Raw genomic sequence first — 14,650 nt, 5'->3', positions numbered from 1 at the left:
TTTATTTATTTTTTCATTTTCCTATTATTAAGAATATAAGAGATTTTGTTACAGACAAAACTTAGAGAGCGTTTCTATTAAGAGTGTTTTTTCTTAAAGCTTTCTATAAGGTATCTGTTCGTTTACTTCTGTACCTACTTGCGTTGCAACACCAACATTTCCCCATTGTGTGAACAAATAAAGGCTTGTCTTATCTTAAGAATAATACTCGATAGATATTTCAAACACAATTTTAAATACAGAATAATGCTTTTATTTTTTTAATATGACCATGTTTTCTTTTGCTAGTTCTGCTAAAGAGGAAAGCCTGAAAGTTTTAAGAAAAGCTCAAATGTAGTCCTATTTATGTTATTTTCCAGTGTCGATGAGTATCTGGGTATTGTTTTTTTTTCTTTAGATAACCCAACTCTTTTGGAATACTGCAATTTCACTATGACATCACCACAGTGACTTAAGACAAAAGTGTGCGTTTTTACTTCGTGTTAGTCATTCCGCATCATTCCGCACTTGCTCTAATGTTGGGCGGGGGAGATGACCTTCAGGATACATACTTTTCACTCATGTCGACAGATCTAAAAACACTGTCTTTCAAAACGTCTCTATTGACTTTACTCTAAAACCAGTTTTACTTAATGCTTGTTTGCATACATTTGTTAAGGAAATACTCGATCCCTGAAGGCATATTTGTTTTTAATAACGCTATATGCAAATCAGAACGTGACGCTTCTTTTAGGGTCAGTACTAGATCATATACGGAATCAGGATGGAAGTTATCGGAAGTTACAGAATCAAATATGGCGGCCCTCGTGGCCACCCAGACCCAAGAGAGAAAATTATTGCCTGAGCTGTATCAGCGGGACCGGTCTCGATCGCCGCCATCTTGTCGCTGCCATGTTGGATTTAGTAACTTCCATATATGATCTAGTGCTGACCCTTCTTTTAGTGAAATGACAAATTTGTTTGGTGGAGTTCCTGCCACTGGGTTTACTCCAAAGAGATGTCATTGCTTTGTCTGGAATGTTCCACTGTATGGCATTAAACATATCTATTTCTATGGAGACAAGTAGGTGACACCACCAGGCCAAGTTACAGGTCATGTCTGTGGAGAGGATCAGGTATTTTTGAGCAAAAGAAAAAAACACCTATAAAAATAAGCACTACTAATATTAAGAGTGTTGGCTACATTGGCGCCATGAAGGAAAAGCCACTAAAACCAAACGACCACACTGCATCTTTTATAGATTTGTTTTAATTGATTTTATTCACCTGTGACTGCAACTAATTTGTTTAGCTTTTAGGCGACTCATTTATTTTCCCTGTTTTCACATAATAAGTGTCTCGGATCAGTTTTTTCTGTTCATCCTTTTGGCTGTTTTGATATAATAATATCACTGTCTTTGTCACAAAGCTGTTTTTGTATGTGTTTTATAGTCTGTACTGTCCAGAAAACTATAAATTATCAAAATATGACTTATTGAATTATTTTTTGTAGTCGATTAGTATATTTTTAAATTCACCAAAGACAGCACTTTGAAAACAACTTTTGTGTGTAAAATGTGCAATAGTGGCTTATCACATGACTCACAGAGACTGGAGCGAGTGGAGGTTCTTCAGGGACGCACTCGGGACGGTCCTCAACTGGTTGTTTTGAAGCATCCTTCAGACGAACATCAATGAGGACCACAAACAAAAACAGCACAACTAAACATGCGTTTTTTCATGACAAGGACACATAGTATATTTATGTATTATTTATTATGCATTATTATTATCAGGCCAAGGACACCTCAATATGCACTATTTGTACTGTTATTGTCCGTTAACATGCTCTTGAGAACCTCTGCTCTGGCATCTCAAGTTTTAGAACTTAAAATAATATCTACTGAAATCCTTCCTATGTATGACTATATATTTTTTTTTTTAATTTTTAAACTTCCTATAAGTTATCTGTCCTTTTCCTCTGTATCTACCTGCGTTGCAACAATAAATTTCCCCATGTGTGGACAATAAAGGAATATCTTATCTTACCCTACATATCTATGAGGTGTTCCTTCATAAGAATTAACACTCCATCTACTGGCAGCAGAAGAATTACCATGGGGAATTAAACTAAAGCAGGCTAATGCTAATGGAAGCATGGAGTTTTAATGAGCGCCGTTTGACTGTAGAAATGCTCAGAACGAGTCTGACGAGGATTTATGGCCTTTAAAAAAGCGTGGGAGATCTCTGAGCTCAACCTTTGACGTCACAAACCTGGAAAATATTGAACAAAGTATTTTTGTGATGTTCAAAGGGGAGAGGGTTTACGGAATGAGATAAAACAAACAAGCTGGAATGAAACAATGTTATAATATGGTTAAACAAGAACATTTTGCATGATTTGTGTCCTTCAAAGATAAAGGTATTATTAATTTGTATGAATAAATGTTGTTGAAAGACGTCATCCGAGAAACAAAATACAATGGATTCCTTGTATCTGGACCTCGGAAGTTACAAAATGCTTGTTCCAGCTTTGCTTATCATTAGTTGCAATTGTTCTCACTTATGTAGTTGCAAGATTTGGTTATGAAAAAGTGATTGTGCTTCTTGCAAAATGTTTAAACTGCACGTCAATAGCACACAGCACACAATCACACCAAGTCAACATGAAGCTTTGTATTTTTAGTGTCAATCATAAGCCCAAAAATTTTATTAACTAACATTAACAACCAAGAACGTAAAGAAGAATAATTTAACAATCAGTCATTGGTAGATATAGTTGTGTAGCCGTCTACCCAAAGGCCCCAAGCGTTACTCAGTCAAAAGCTAATATTTGCTCTCTGATCCGAGTGGAACATTTCACAGGCCTGGTGTAAGTGAGGGTCTTTGTGCAGGTTTAAGGCGAAGGAGGCGACACTCACAGGACTTTGAGCTGATGGAGTCCAGACAGAGCGTCAGGGTGGATGAATGACAAGTCGTTTCCCGCCAAACGCCTGGAAGACAAACATCAAATTATAAGATACACTTAGGATGTTTACGTACAGGCAGATAGAAGAAATTTGCCCCAAAATGTACTTTGACACAGAAAACAACTTGTAAAAATTGACAACGTTTAGACAGTATGATTTGTCTAAATACATGTATTCATTTACTTCAAGTAGACGTATATCTTTACATTTTGGTAATTCCACTATTCCTGGCATTTATTATTTAGGCTCAAATGTAATATTTATTCAGACAGGCTCAGTAGTGTAGTGACACTTTATGTTGTACTGTTTGTTATATTGGGTGTGCAATGTAAATGTGTTATGGTTTTATGCTTTTGTTTTGTATTGCTTTTTATTGGAAAGCACTTTGCCCTCCATGAGTGTTGTAAAGGACTTTATATAGGCCGCGTCACCATAACAAACTTCAGACTGTAATATATTACAAGAGGAAAATGTCATGATAAATTATCATATTGAAACTACTACATTCCACTGATACAATAACCTTAAAGTGAGTGTGTGTGTGTGTGTGAACGTGTGTGTGTGTGCATGTGCGAGTGTGTGTATGTGTGTGCATGTGTGCGCGCGTGTGTGTGTGCATGTGCGCGTGCATGTGTGTGCATGTGTGAGTGTGTGTGTGTGTGCGCGCGTGCATGTGCGCGTGCGTGCATGTGTGTGCATGTGTGAGTGTGTGTATGTGTGTGTGTGCGCATGCAAGTGCACGTGCATGTGCGCGTGCATGTGTGCGTGTGTGTGCATGTGTGTGAGTGTGTGTATGTGTGCAATCTTATGAGTAAAAATAAAAATTGTGCAACCATGCAACCAATAGTTTTATTTTAATCCATATTGACCTAGCTAAATAAATAAAGGTTTATTGATTGAAATGGCATATTTGTCATTACTTGTAATTACTAGGTCATCAATGGTTGAAGTCAAGTTTGTCCCATCACTAGAGACTCTGTTTGCTTCTCTCGGCTGCACAGGTGTGAGACGTCAAAGACATGTGTGTTTGCCACGGCCTGTTGTCACTTCGTCAGTCACCTCTGGCAGATTAGGCTGGTCCTGGATATCCCTTGCTCGTATCGCCTTCTGACCTTCTCACACTCACAATTCAGATCCCAGGGGCCACATAAACCACGTGTCTATAGCGGATATTATTTTAATAACGTTTTCTAATACCGACAATGCATCTACTCAGTCAGCACAGTGGACGTTTAAAGGAGGTGCACCCCGCCCTTTCCTGGAGGGTGCAGAGGAAGTGCAAAGGAAACAGGGCTGTAAATAAGGAGGGCCAGGCTGAGCGGAGCACATATCCCCAGTATATTATCTGGCCTGGGAGATTAGCAGCAGATTTATCACTCTGCAACTTGAGTCCAGGCTGAATTCCCTGCAACGAGAGCCTCTGGGTGTGAACCAGGACCCACAGCATTTGGAGTCCAGATGCCCCTCAAGCAGACAAGCAAAGAGGGGGGTTGGTCTGTGCAGGTATAGAGCACAAAGTACTGTAAGTAAATAAACGTGTCATTCATAAACTACAAAACTGCATAACATGAGTTAAAAATGACAGAAGCGCCATGGCCCCTCCAAATACGTCACTCATGCACTCACACTTACAAATACAGGTTAGCTGTATTGCCAAGTGTCACTACAAGAATATTCAGCAGTAAAGATGAACTGATATCAAGATCGAGTCAGTATAAGTTAAGAAGTACGTCAGTCAGTTAAGAAAAGCCTGGTCGCTGCAGTTTGTCAGGTAATAGTTCTCCTTAGCGTGCACTACAATGATGGTACAGTTATGTAGGCTTGTAGTCAGTGGGCATTTTTTTCTTTGACAAGGTGGATGAGGGGTTGAGAGGGCGGTTTGGGGGACGTTTTCCTATGAAACAGTAGTAATATCCTGGATTTTGGTGAGTTTTGCAGGCATTTTTTATATATCCTACTTACTATTATTGATTTTGTATAATATGGGCATAAACAATTATTTTCCAATGCCATAATAACAATACAGCTTACTGTAACCGTTACTGTATGTTGGGGCAGATATGTAGTACACTAGTCTGTCCAGCCTCCACCCTCCACACTAAAGTTACAATGTGCAACTTTACGTTCATGTCACAGTTGTGTTTAACCTGTTGTTCACATGCTGCTGATGACTTAGGTCCAAATCCTGTGGCCGTGTTTGCAGCCTTTTAGATAGGATTTGAAAACACCCCGCAAATCATTTTGTCCGAGGGTACGGGGGGGGCGACTAGGCGAAAAAACGAGTAGCTTCAGCATTGTCCGGACCACAGCCAATCAGAGCCAAGCACACAAATTTTGTAGACCAATCAGCACGCGGCATTAAACTGTAATGGCGGACTATTGTCAAATGCTTCCCGGCCTGATTTAATGATAATATTCCCTTTTTTTCTAAGATGTATTAATAAAATGGCCGTCACTGCACTGGAAAATGCCCGTCCACATTTTAAAATACCCCGTCCAAAATACGGGAAGACGGGTCTAAAAGCCTGCGTGTTTGTCACTGGAGCCTCTCAGTGCTCTCAGTTCTGTTCTCCAGCGCCCCCTGTCTGTGAGTTGTACTGGACACTAGACTGTGGACAAAAACTAAAGCCTGAAACATTTGTCTGGCAAACATCTGGCCTCATGTTTTATGTTGCTTCTAAAATAATTCAACAGAAATGTGGAGTGAAATATGCCACGGTAATTAGTTCATCAGCTGTTTGTGCTCGTAACGCCGTGAATAAAAGACGGATTGACCCAAAATAGGCTGAATGCTTATAGGATGTAGAACTTCTCTCTCCAAAACTACAGACTGTTTCCAGAGTCGTTGATTTCACGCTGTATGCTGTTCAGGCAGTGGTCAGGCAGTGGTCTGTTCATTCTTACTGCAGAGATCAGACTCTGCTGTTTTTTATTCAAGGGCAGAGCCAAACGTTGTTTATTTAGCGCAGATAAACATATTTTTTTCTCGTTCCATTTAGTTTTGATACAGTCTGAATATCGCGCTCCGTAATCTCTACTGGTTCTAATCGACTTAAGAAATGATTGGTCGACTACAGACATGCCCTGCTTCTTGAGATCAATTAGCAACATGAAAGCTTTCAAAACTTTTCAGCATCTCTTTGAGCTGAACAAAACTGCACTCACAAGACTTTACCGCGCAGGAGGTCATGCAAAAAACATTATAAATACAAAAAAGTATTAAGAAACAGTGTAATTATAGATAAATCATATCCTTTATATAGCTCACTCCATAACCTCTCCTTTATACTGCTGTGCATATAAATCTAAATATGACTAAAAGGGGGCGTGACATGGCGCTGGCTAAAGCTTTTAAAATTGTTTGATCGCACGCAAAAACAACTATGTAAAAGAGTTGAAAAGAACTGGTAAACAGCATCTTCATAAGAGAAATGGCAGACTAAACTATTCAGTCACTCCTAAAACTCCAGCTAACTCGCTCTATGCTTTCTCATTTTTGCTGCAGTCAGTATAAATTCTAATTATACTAATAAAATTATTAATTGCCTATTAAAACTAGTCCACCAAGACTCCATCGACCAATGAATCAACTCAACATACAGCCCTACTGAAAGCCGACAACTACAGATAAAACATAGCATGTTATAGAAAGATATTCTAAGATACTTAAGGATTTTACATTTAAAGACAAACCTCGACATTGGTATGTGATGCAGCGATGCAGCGATGCAGACTGACACGCCCGTAATACTGTTTGTAAATATGTCGTTCTTCATCATTACTTACTAATCCGTGAAGGGAACAGCGTTAGTATGTGCCTAACCTCATTAGATACCTGTTGCCATTGTATTTGCATGAGAAAAATATGCAAAAACAACTGTGCAAAACTATCAAATAAAACAATATCTTACAACATTTAAACAATATATAAAACATGATTAATGTGTGATTGCTGTTGCTGCTGTTGTTGCTGCATGAGGCCTCTCTAGGAGTAGTTCTATAGTGACATCTAAATAAGAGGCATAAATCATACTGTCGAGTCCAGAGTGACATAAATCTTGCCTGGAGCTGTTGAATCATGTTTGTTTTTCAGCAGCCAATAACGTCGCACTGTTGATATGACCTCAGAGTTTGAGAACTTAAATAACCCACAGACCGAAGCCGCTGTCACACGCTACCAACGAAGCAACACCACAATTCAATAGGTCGAAGCAGTCGGACGAGCAAGGTTTTTTTATAGCGCCAGATGCCCTCCCTGAAGATACAATCTTTTTCAATGATCAGCTTTTAAACCTGTGCCAGTAAAAGCATGTGATTAAAGCAGAGTTTAAGCTTTGGAAGAATGAACTGAATTATTTTGTGTGAAGATAAGATAAGATAAGACATTCCTTTATCATCCCACATGGGGAAATTTCATTGATGCAACGCAGGTAGATACAGAGGTAGATACAGAAGAAAAGAACAGATCACTTATAGGAAGTTTGAAAAACACTTTCAGTAGAAGACCTATAAACAAAAACTCCCATAGACAAAACCTCCCATTTCCCAACAAGGGATGGAGGGGAAAAATAATAAAGATAAAAATAAATACATAAATACCATTGCATGTGATCACGACAGTAATTGCACATGAATATGTGTCACGATGGCACATGGATTGCACATGAACTGGCACTGATTAACACAATATGTTTTTTTTAGGCCTTTTATTTAGGTTGAAAGCCATACGAAGAATAAAATTGCAAATTCAGATTGATCGATTCAAGCATGTATGTTTGTGTGTGGGTCGGACAAAGTCCAGCGTGTCAACAAGACTGGACAAAGGCGCTGAATGACCGGTCCGTTACACACGGAGGTCTACTCGAGTGCGAGTCACGGGCGGTGTGTGCACACGTGTGTGACTTTCTCAAAGTTTCAAGTCCCGCCCCCTGAGCATTACCATGGAGCTTATCTCACTAATAAATGATATAATACTTAAAGAGCTACAATGAGGTGCCAATAAGCTGTTCATCAATTTGAGGCCATTATATTTGATCTGCTGTATTAAAGGGGCTATATAGCAGGTTAATTGTTATAAAAAAAAAGTTATACTATAAAAAAAATACTATATAAATGTTTCCTTTCTTTTTGCCGATAATTGTGATTAATTGTAAAATCACGATATTTCTCCCGTCGATATTCGTGACTCTCAAATTTGATACCGTGACATCCCCACTTCAGATCCAGAAAATTAACTGGAAATTATGGCACAAATTGGGTACAAATGTTAATTCTGTGAACAAAATGTTTAATTGGTTTGCATTGTTTTCATTGATAGAGGTTGTGATTTAAATCATGATCAGGCCTGTAAGTTTCCCCGCGTAAAGATGCTCTCACCTCATGCATCTTTCAGCACACTCAGGACGTGTCGCCTCAGGGACCGACGAGACGCAAGAATGTGCTAAATCTCAGGAAGGAGAAAAGGCTAAATCCTCTCCTTGTGCAACATCACTCCCACACGTCTACCTTTGTCAGGAGGCAACGCACAAAGAACCTCCTAATGCAGACTCAAACTGCTTAAAGGTGCACTCACTGCATAACTTTCCTGTCGGGGAATTTGCCACCTGCAAGTCTCCGTGGCGATGATATTGCTTTGCCTAGAATGCTCCACAGTATCGCATTAAACATATCCATCATTTATTCCATGACAGGTCTTTTTTATTCTTCAAAATTATCTTGAAAATCAATCAATCATACTGTCAGCAGGGTCGCCTCTTCATAGATCTGACCTGTAACTTGGCGTGATGATGCCACCTGCCCCTTTCCATGATGACAGGTGAGTTTAATGCCACATGACTATGGAGGAAAGAAGGTAGTGTAACTTCCACCAGAAAAGTTAACCAGTGCCCCTTTGAAAAGCGCTTTAAATGAAAAAAACTAGTATAAAAAAAAAAGTACATTACAAAACACTCAAGAAAGTATGAGGTAAAATGAGCAAAAAGGAAATAGAAGAGTCACTCAGTTTGTATCACTGAACCATTTCCTGACACACAAAACTCAAAAAGTTGTACTATATGTCAAATTAGTTAAAGTTAATGTCGCCTGGTGCATTATTACAACGTCGAGGAGTAAAATTATAGATCAAGCTCAAACTTAACACACTACAGATCATAAGCTAATTCAACAAAACAATAACAAATGCGAGACTGGTCCACGAGAACGAGACAAGACAAGATTCTGACATAAATTGCATTGTCCGGTTCACAATTTTGTCCAAAGCAATGTAAACAGATGAAAACCCACCCCCAAAAAACATAAAAGATAATAATATAACAATAATAATTTTCCTTCATTTCATGTGTGCACAATCTTTTGACAATTTCATCTTGCCAGATCTTGTGGCACGAGCTCTTGTCCCATATCTGTTCCCCAATCAAGTGGGAATCAAACCATTGAGTTATTTCCACTGCATTATATATAAACGACTGCAAACGCTCGGCGCCTCCCAACTCTAAAGCCAAAGCCATAGCCCAGATGTCACGCTTTCAGTCGACTGATTTATTGGTCACAGGTAAGTTTCAGGAATATCAACAAACTGCTGAGGAGCTGTCATCACGTCTGCAGAGCTTTGTTGTGCCTTTGGCTGGGATTACTGAGGCCAGAGGGGAGTTGCGTGACTACGAAGCAGGCGATATTATTCCTGCTTGAGTTGTGTCTTATAAGAAAAACGTCCGCTCGCTCTTAGCCGCCTGATCTATCTCTGTCATCTCTCTCGTCTCCTTCTGCCCCGAGGCCTCGTGCTCCAGTTCACTGACACTGCTGTAGCTCTGGAGCAAAAAAACTCATCTACCAGAGTTCACAAAGACCAATGTGCAATTCACAGAAAAAAGAGAAAGAGGATCAGAAATGGTCTGTCAATCAACAATTTCCAGTGACAGTTAAGTGATAATCGAGATCAAAGACAACAGAGCTTCAACTAAGACTACCGTGCAGTGTTACGGATGCAATTTTTAGTTTGCCAGTAACATTTACTCATGTTTGTTGCTCATGCTATTATTGTCAATATAATTTATGTACTTTTTTAATATTGTTTTTATTGTGTTCATGCGGGTTGATTTTGTCCTGCCATAAATACAGTTATTTCATGAACATAAACATAACATAAAACGGGAAATTTCACTAAAAACAAAGTCCAAACACTACTCCAAACTCTTCTACAGCCACAGGATTGACTGTAAACCTGTCGATTCAAAATCTGGATCTCATTCTCATTCAAATAACATTAACTGCACCCCACTTGTTACTGCTATAATAAGTTTATTGTGCTCATGATAAAGGATTGGATAAAGATCAGTATTAAGAGTAACACCCAACATCAAATTAAAGATACAGATCTGTTTTATAATATAGTACCCACTATTTTGGACACATAAAGACCAGAAAGGCAGGGATGCTGTATATCACACCTTTGTTTACTTTGGCAAGTATTAGCTGCAAAAATATGTCTCAAATTTCAATGGGGCCAAAAAATAGTGAGTCATGGGTATATTTTTGTGCCCTGAGCCTCAGTTGGACATGTGTGCGCTAAAAGGCCTGGGAGAAACTGGGTGGGTTTAGTCTTTTTGCCCTGTTGCCACAGTAACCATTGTTTTGCCTTCTTCCTTCCTGCCCTGCATTCCTCCACACAATGCGCTGAAAAGTAAATTGCCTTTTGACAAAGCAGATTGCGCATGAACACGAAGAGGGGGAAGACTCGGAGACTGAAAGATGCACATGGGCTTTGAAAACCCCTGGCACAACGAGCTGCTGGTCATTCACAGACAGGGCTGCGTGTGTTACCTGATATCAGGCAGACTGATTTTATCATGCCCTCTGCGCCAGACAGCGGATCATTTAAAGAGAAATAACAACCACACAGCGAGATTAGATGGGTGCCGCTCTCCAAGGCCCCACAGTGCTGTTGCCACCTTTAATCCCTTAAAAGCACACATCAGGATGTCACGTGACAGAAAAAGCACGTTGTCTCACCTTTTTTGATGGAGCTTAAGTGCGTCTTTATAACTGCCTGATTTCATGAATGGTGAGTGACTGTTGCCAAATGCAGTTCTCAGTAAGCGACCTACAGCGCAGAGGAAGGGCAGACTCTGTGCCTTGTGTATGTGTTGATTTAGGAATAACTCAAGCTGCCAGGTGCATATCTCGCAGCTAAAACTCTTATCTCAACACGGGGACGGAATAAATACACCATTAACCTGGGGGGGCATTAACCCGGGGGACATGTACTCACAGTTCCTCTAAATAGGGCAGGTTCTTGAAGACGAAGGCTGGCAGTTCAGTGATGTTGTTCATGCTCAGGTCACTGTGGAAAGAAACACACAAACACACTTATTGACACAGTTTCTTCAACAATGCATGGTCATAATCAGCACTTAACAAACATACTATTACTAAAAGGACTTGAAATGTAACTTTTTTGCTGACAATTGCACGTGGAACCACCGGGCCAGAGTTACAGGTCTGATCTGTGGAGAGGCGACCTGGCTCACAGTAAGCATACATGTTTTTCAAGGTATTTTTCAGCAGTAACATCTGTTAATTGAATGAAAATACTGGTAGGTATGTTTAAAGTCAGAATCTCAAGCCGTAATGCATGAAACATCTACATTGTGCTTGCAAAAGGGACAGTTGTCGTGTCACCCATGCTTCGTATCAGACACTTTGATTGTGCCTGCATAACTGTAACCTCAACAAGAACCCTCTAAAAGGCCTTGTTTAGCCCAAGGGATCTTCATTTTTCAACTTGAAGTAAAGATAGGCGTGTAGCAGCATGAAAAATATGCTCACAGGACTTGATCTGCTTCCCCACCGCAGCTAATAGGAGTGTAGATTTTATAGTCTGCTGGTTCAACTTACGAAACTTAAATAACATTCAGCCTTTCGTCCAAAACTCTCCACTGAATAAGGACAATACCACTCTGGCCCTGGGAGAAGGTAATACAGGACAGGTTAAACACAGCAGGATCGTGGACATTGGGACAGGATAAAGACGGTCCAGTTCAATATCTGAAGGTTTTATTTAATCAAGGCTAACAATGGCTTTAGTTCTTATTTAAAACAGGGACATAAGTGCATTCTAACATCTGAAAACAACCAATATATACAATAGTTGTAACCTATTACTTATTGACTTTTCTCCAGGAGGAGGATTCATTACTACTTCCTGAAACTTTTTTCTTTAGATTTTTCTTCACAAAGGACAATTGACTGGTGCAAAACTATGATAAATATCTACCACAGATTCTGTTCCATCAAATAATTACAAATACGTGAAAAACCTGTCACATGTAGGGGTGGGCGATACTGACAAAAATGAATACCTCCAGATTTTTTGCATTATTTCGATGATAATCATAAAAATCAGAAAAAAAATGAATCAGAAATAAAATGTGCCTGTAAATGCCTTGCTTGAGATTAATGTATCGCACAAAAAAATTAATAAACCATAAAATGATCCACAAAACTGCAGAAATATCACTTTTCTGTCTCTTTCCGAGGTTATTTTACTAGTTTTAATTACAACAATAGCTTAACAATGCATCAGAAATGTGCTGAAATGTGCATGTAAATCTTGGTTCGGGTTCAAGTGTCGCACAAAACACTAATGGACCATAAAATGAACCACACAAGCGCAGAAATATCACTTTATACTCGTTAACCCTAACCCTTTTTGTGGCCGTTTTAATAGTTTGAATTATAGACGATCCACTCAAACTTCTAATTGTAATTATATTGCAATTTTTTCATATATAACCCACCTCTAGCCATAAGCAGTTTTTACATCTACCTAAAGCAATGGCAACTTCAGGCCTGAACAAACATCACAAATAAGTCGTCCGCCGCCCTGCACCCCACTGAACGCCGCATCTTGAGTTTCACTGCCAGATCGCTCTAGGACCTAAAGTGTGGGCCCCTGAATCCAGTCGGGATCATATTGCCCTTCCTCTGCAGTCCCCCTCACACACACAAACACACACACGCATGAACGCACACACACACACACACACGCAGGCCTAACCCCCTAAAAGGCGGGCCCTGACAGACCCTTCCCATCCCAATGACCCTGTCCCATCTCCACTTACCTGCTTATCCAATTACCTTACAGACTGCACCATCCACCTTCCATCAACACGCACCCACACTATGGTGCTTTTTATTTTTTGGCTTTTTTTCAACATCCGTGGCGACGTAGGACAACCGCAGGTGGTCAGACGCGTACATCGCAGACCACATTTTGAAACATTTGACTAAATCTTCCCCGGGCTAAACCACATACAGAAGTTTTTTTTCTTTTTGAGGGGGGGGTCATGTTTTTCGCCTTCCTGTGAATCTGGCTGCTAGACTCATTACGGGCTCGGTCTGTTCACGCTATGACAGATTACACAGGATGCTAAAAATGCAGAGGTGATAAATGGTGACAGGTCTAAGCACTTCGACAAACGGGTATCGCAAAATGTCTATTCCAGGTGCCTTCGTTGGCTGTGCTGTTGAAACAAGAAAAACATGGCAGCACACCTTGCACTAGCTTGACTGAAGACATTATAGTCACGGTTATTTGGTTCGTTGTTCAAAATGCGATGATTTCCAACGATTACATCTAGTGTCAAAATCAGACTGTAGCGAAAGAACTAATACATTGTATTAGTAATGTTTTGTGACACTTTTGTTTGGATAGAAGCCTGTGCAGTGTCTTGGCTTCAGGTTTTGAGGGGCAGAACCATTATAACTATAAAGTATCTCTATGATCTGACCAAATATCTGACCTAAACTGTACTCACAAGATCACAGGAATTCATTCATGTGCAAAAGAGGCAGTTAAAACTCCCAATTTACTCCCAAATCCTCATAATCCCAGCAAAAACTATTTGTAGACTAATAAAGATTTGGTCGACTGATTAATCAAATCTGTAGGGTAGATTTTTTTTCAGTTTTCCCAAAAATATATGATTTGGAAATCACTGCAAACTGCTTCAGACATCCACAACCTTGTTTTACTACTAACTCATAATGGAGCAGTGTAATCACATTTTGTGAAGTGCTCTCTTTGCAATAAAGTATTAAAATAAAGTCTTTCCTTTAAGAAATTAGTGGCCCAAACTACATATGGGCCTGTGCTAGAGATTTAGGGCCTTCAGTGTGAAAGCTAAAAGAGTATCAGTCCCATAAATCAGCCAACCGATGCATTGGCCTCTAAATTAAAATAACAATTATAGATTTGATTCATTGGAGAGCCCCACCTTACACAAACTAATGACTGGACGACCTGATAAGAATAGTGAATACAGAAACAATCAACCATTTTAACTGATAACACACATCGCAGTGCTCGTTCCCTGCACAATAAAACTATTAAAATTGAAAATTGCCCTTTATAAAGTGCCAACAGGCAATAGTACAATGTTTCCTGCTTGTCTGCATTAAGAAGAACAGAAATAAGAGTAAAAACATCTGACAAAACTAATAAAATAAACTGTAAACGAACGCATTTCCAGTATTGTGTTTCCCGCTTTGAATAAAGATCTAAAACTGACAACTCTAGGGACTTACCGCTGATACAATTAAATTCAACTAAAGTGTGATCATTTCAGAGACTTGATTGATTTGACAAAAGGTTGTGAATATTATTTTGTGTCTCTTATTGGATGTAGTGTGGTGCGCATCCAGGA

General features: G+C 39.5%; 1 protein-coding gene across 1 annotated transcript in view; it reads right to left on the bottom strand.

Moving 5' to 3' along the window:
- The window catches only part of lgr4 (leucine-rich repeat containing G protein-coupled receptor 4), a 41,265-nt gene that overhangs the window by 18,333 nt on the left and 8,282 nt on the right, over positions 1-14,650 (bottom strand). Inside the window, exons 2-4 of the mRNA XM_072464500.1 lie at positions 11,215-11,286; positions 2,901-2,972; positions 1,586-1,657 (exon numbers count right to left, since the gene is read on the bottom strand). Of these exons, the coding sequence (XP_072320601.1) occupies positions 1,586-1,657; positions 2,901-2,972; positions 11,215-11,286 (216 nt within the window). The remainder of the gene's footprint in view (positions 1-1,585; positions 1,658-2,900; positions 2,973-11,214; positions 11,287-14,650) is intronic.

The sequence above is a fragment of the Eucyclogobius newberryi genome, unplaced genomic scaffold (genome assembly GCF_026437365.1).
Source record: "Eucyclogobius newberryi isolate DKJ021-1_F unplaced genomic scaffold, fEucNew1.0.hap1 SCAF_5, whole genome shotgun sequence".
NCBI classification, from domain to species: Eukaryota; Metazoa; Chordata; class Actinopteri; order Gobiiformes; family Gobiidae; genus Eucyclogobius; species Eucyclogobius newberryi.
This window is presented reverse-complemented; position numbering and strand designations above follow the sequence as displayed.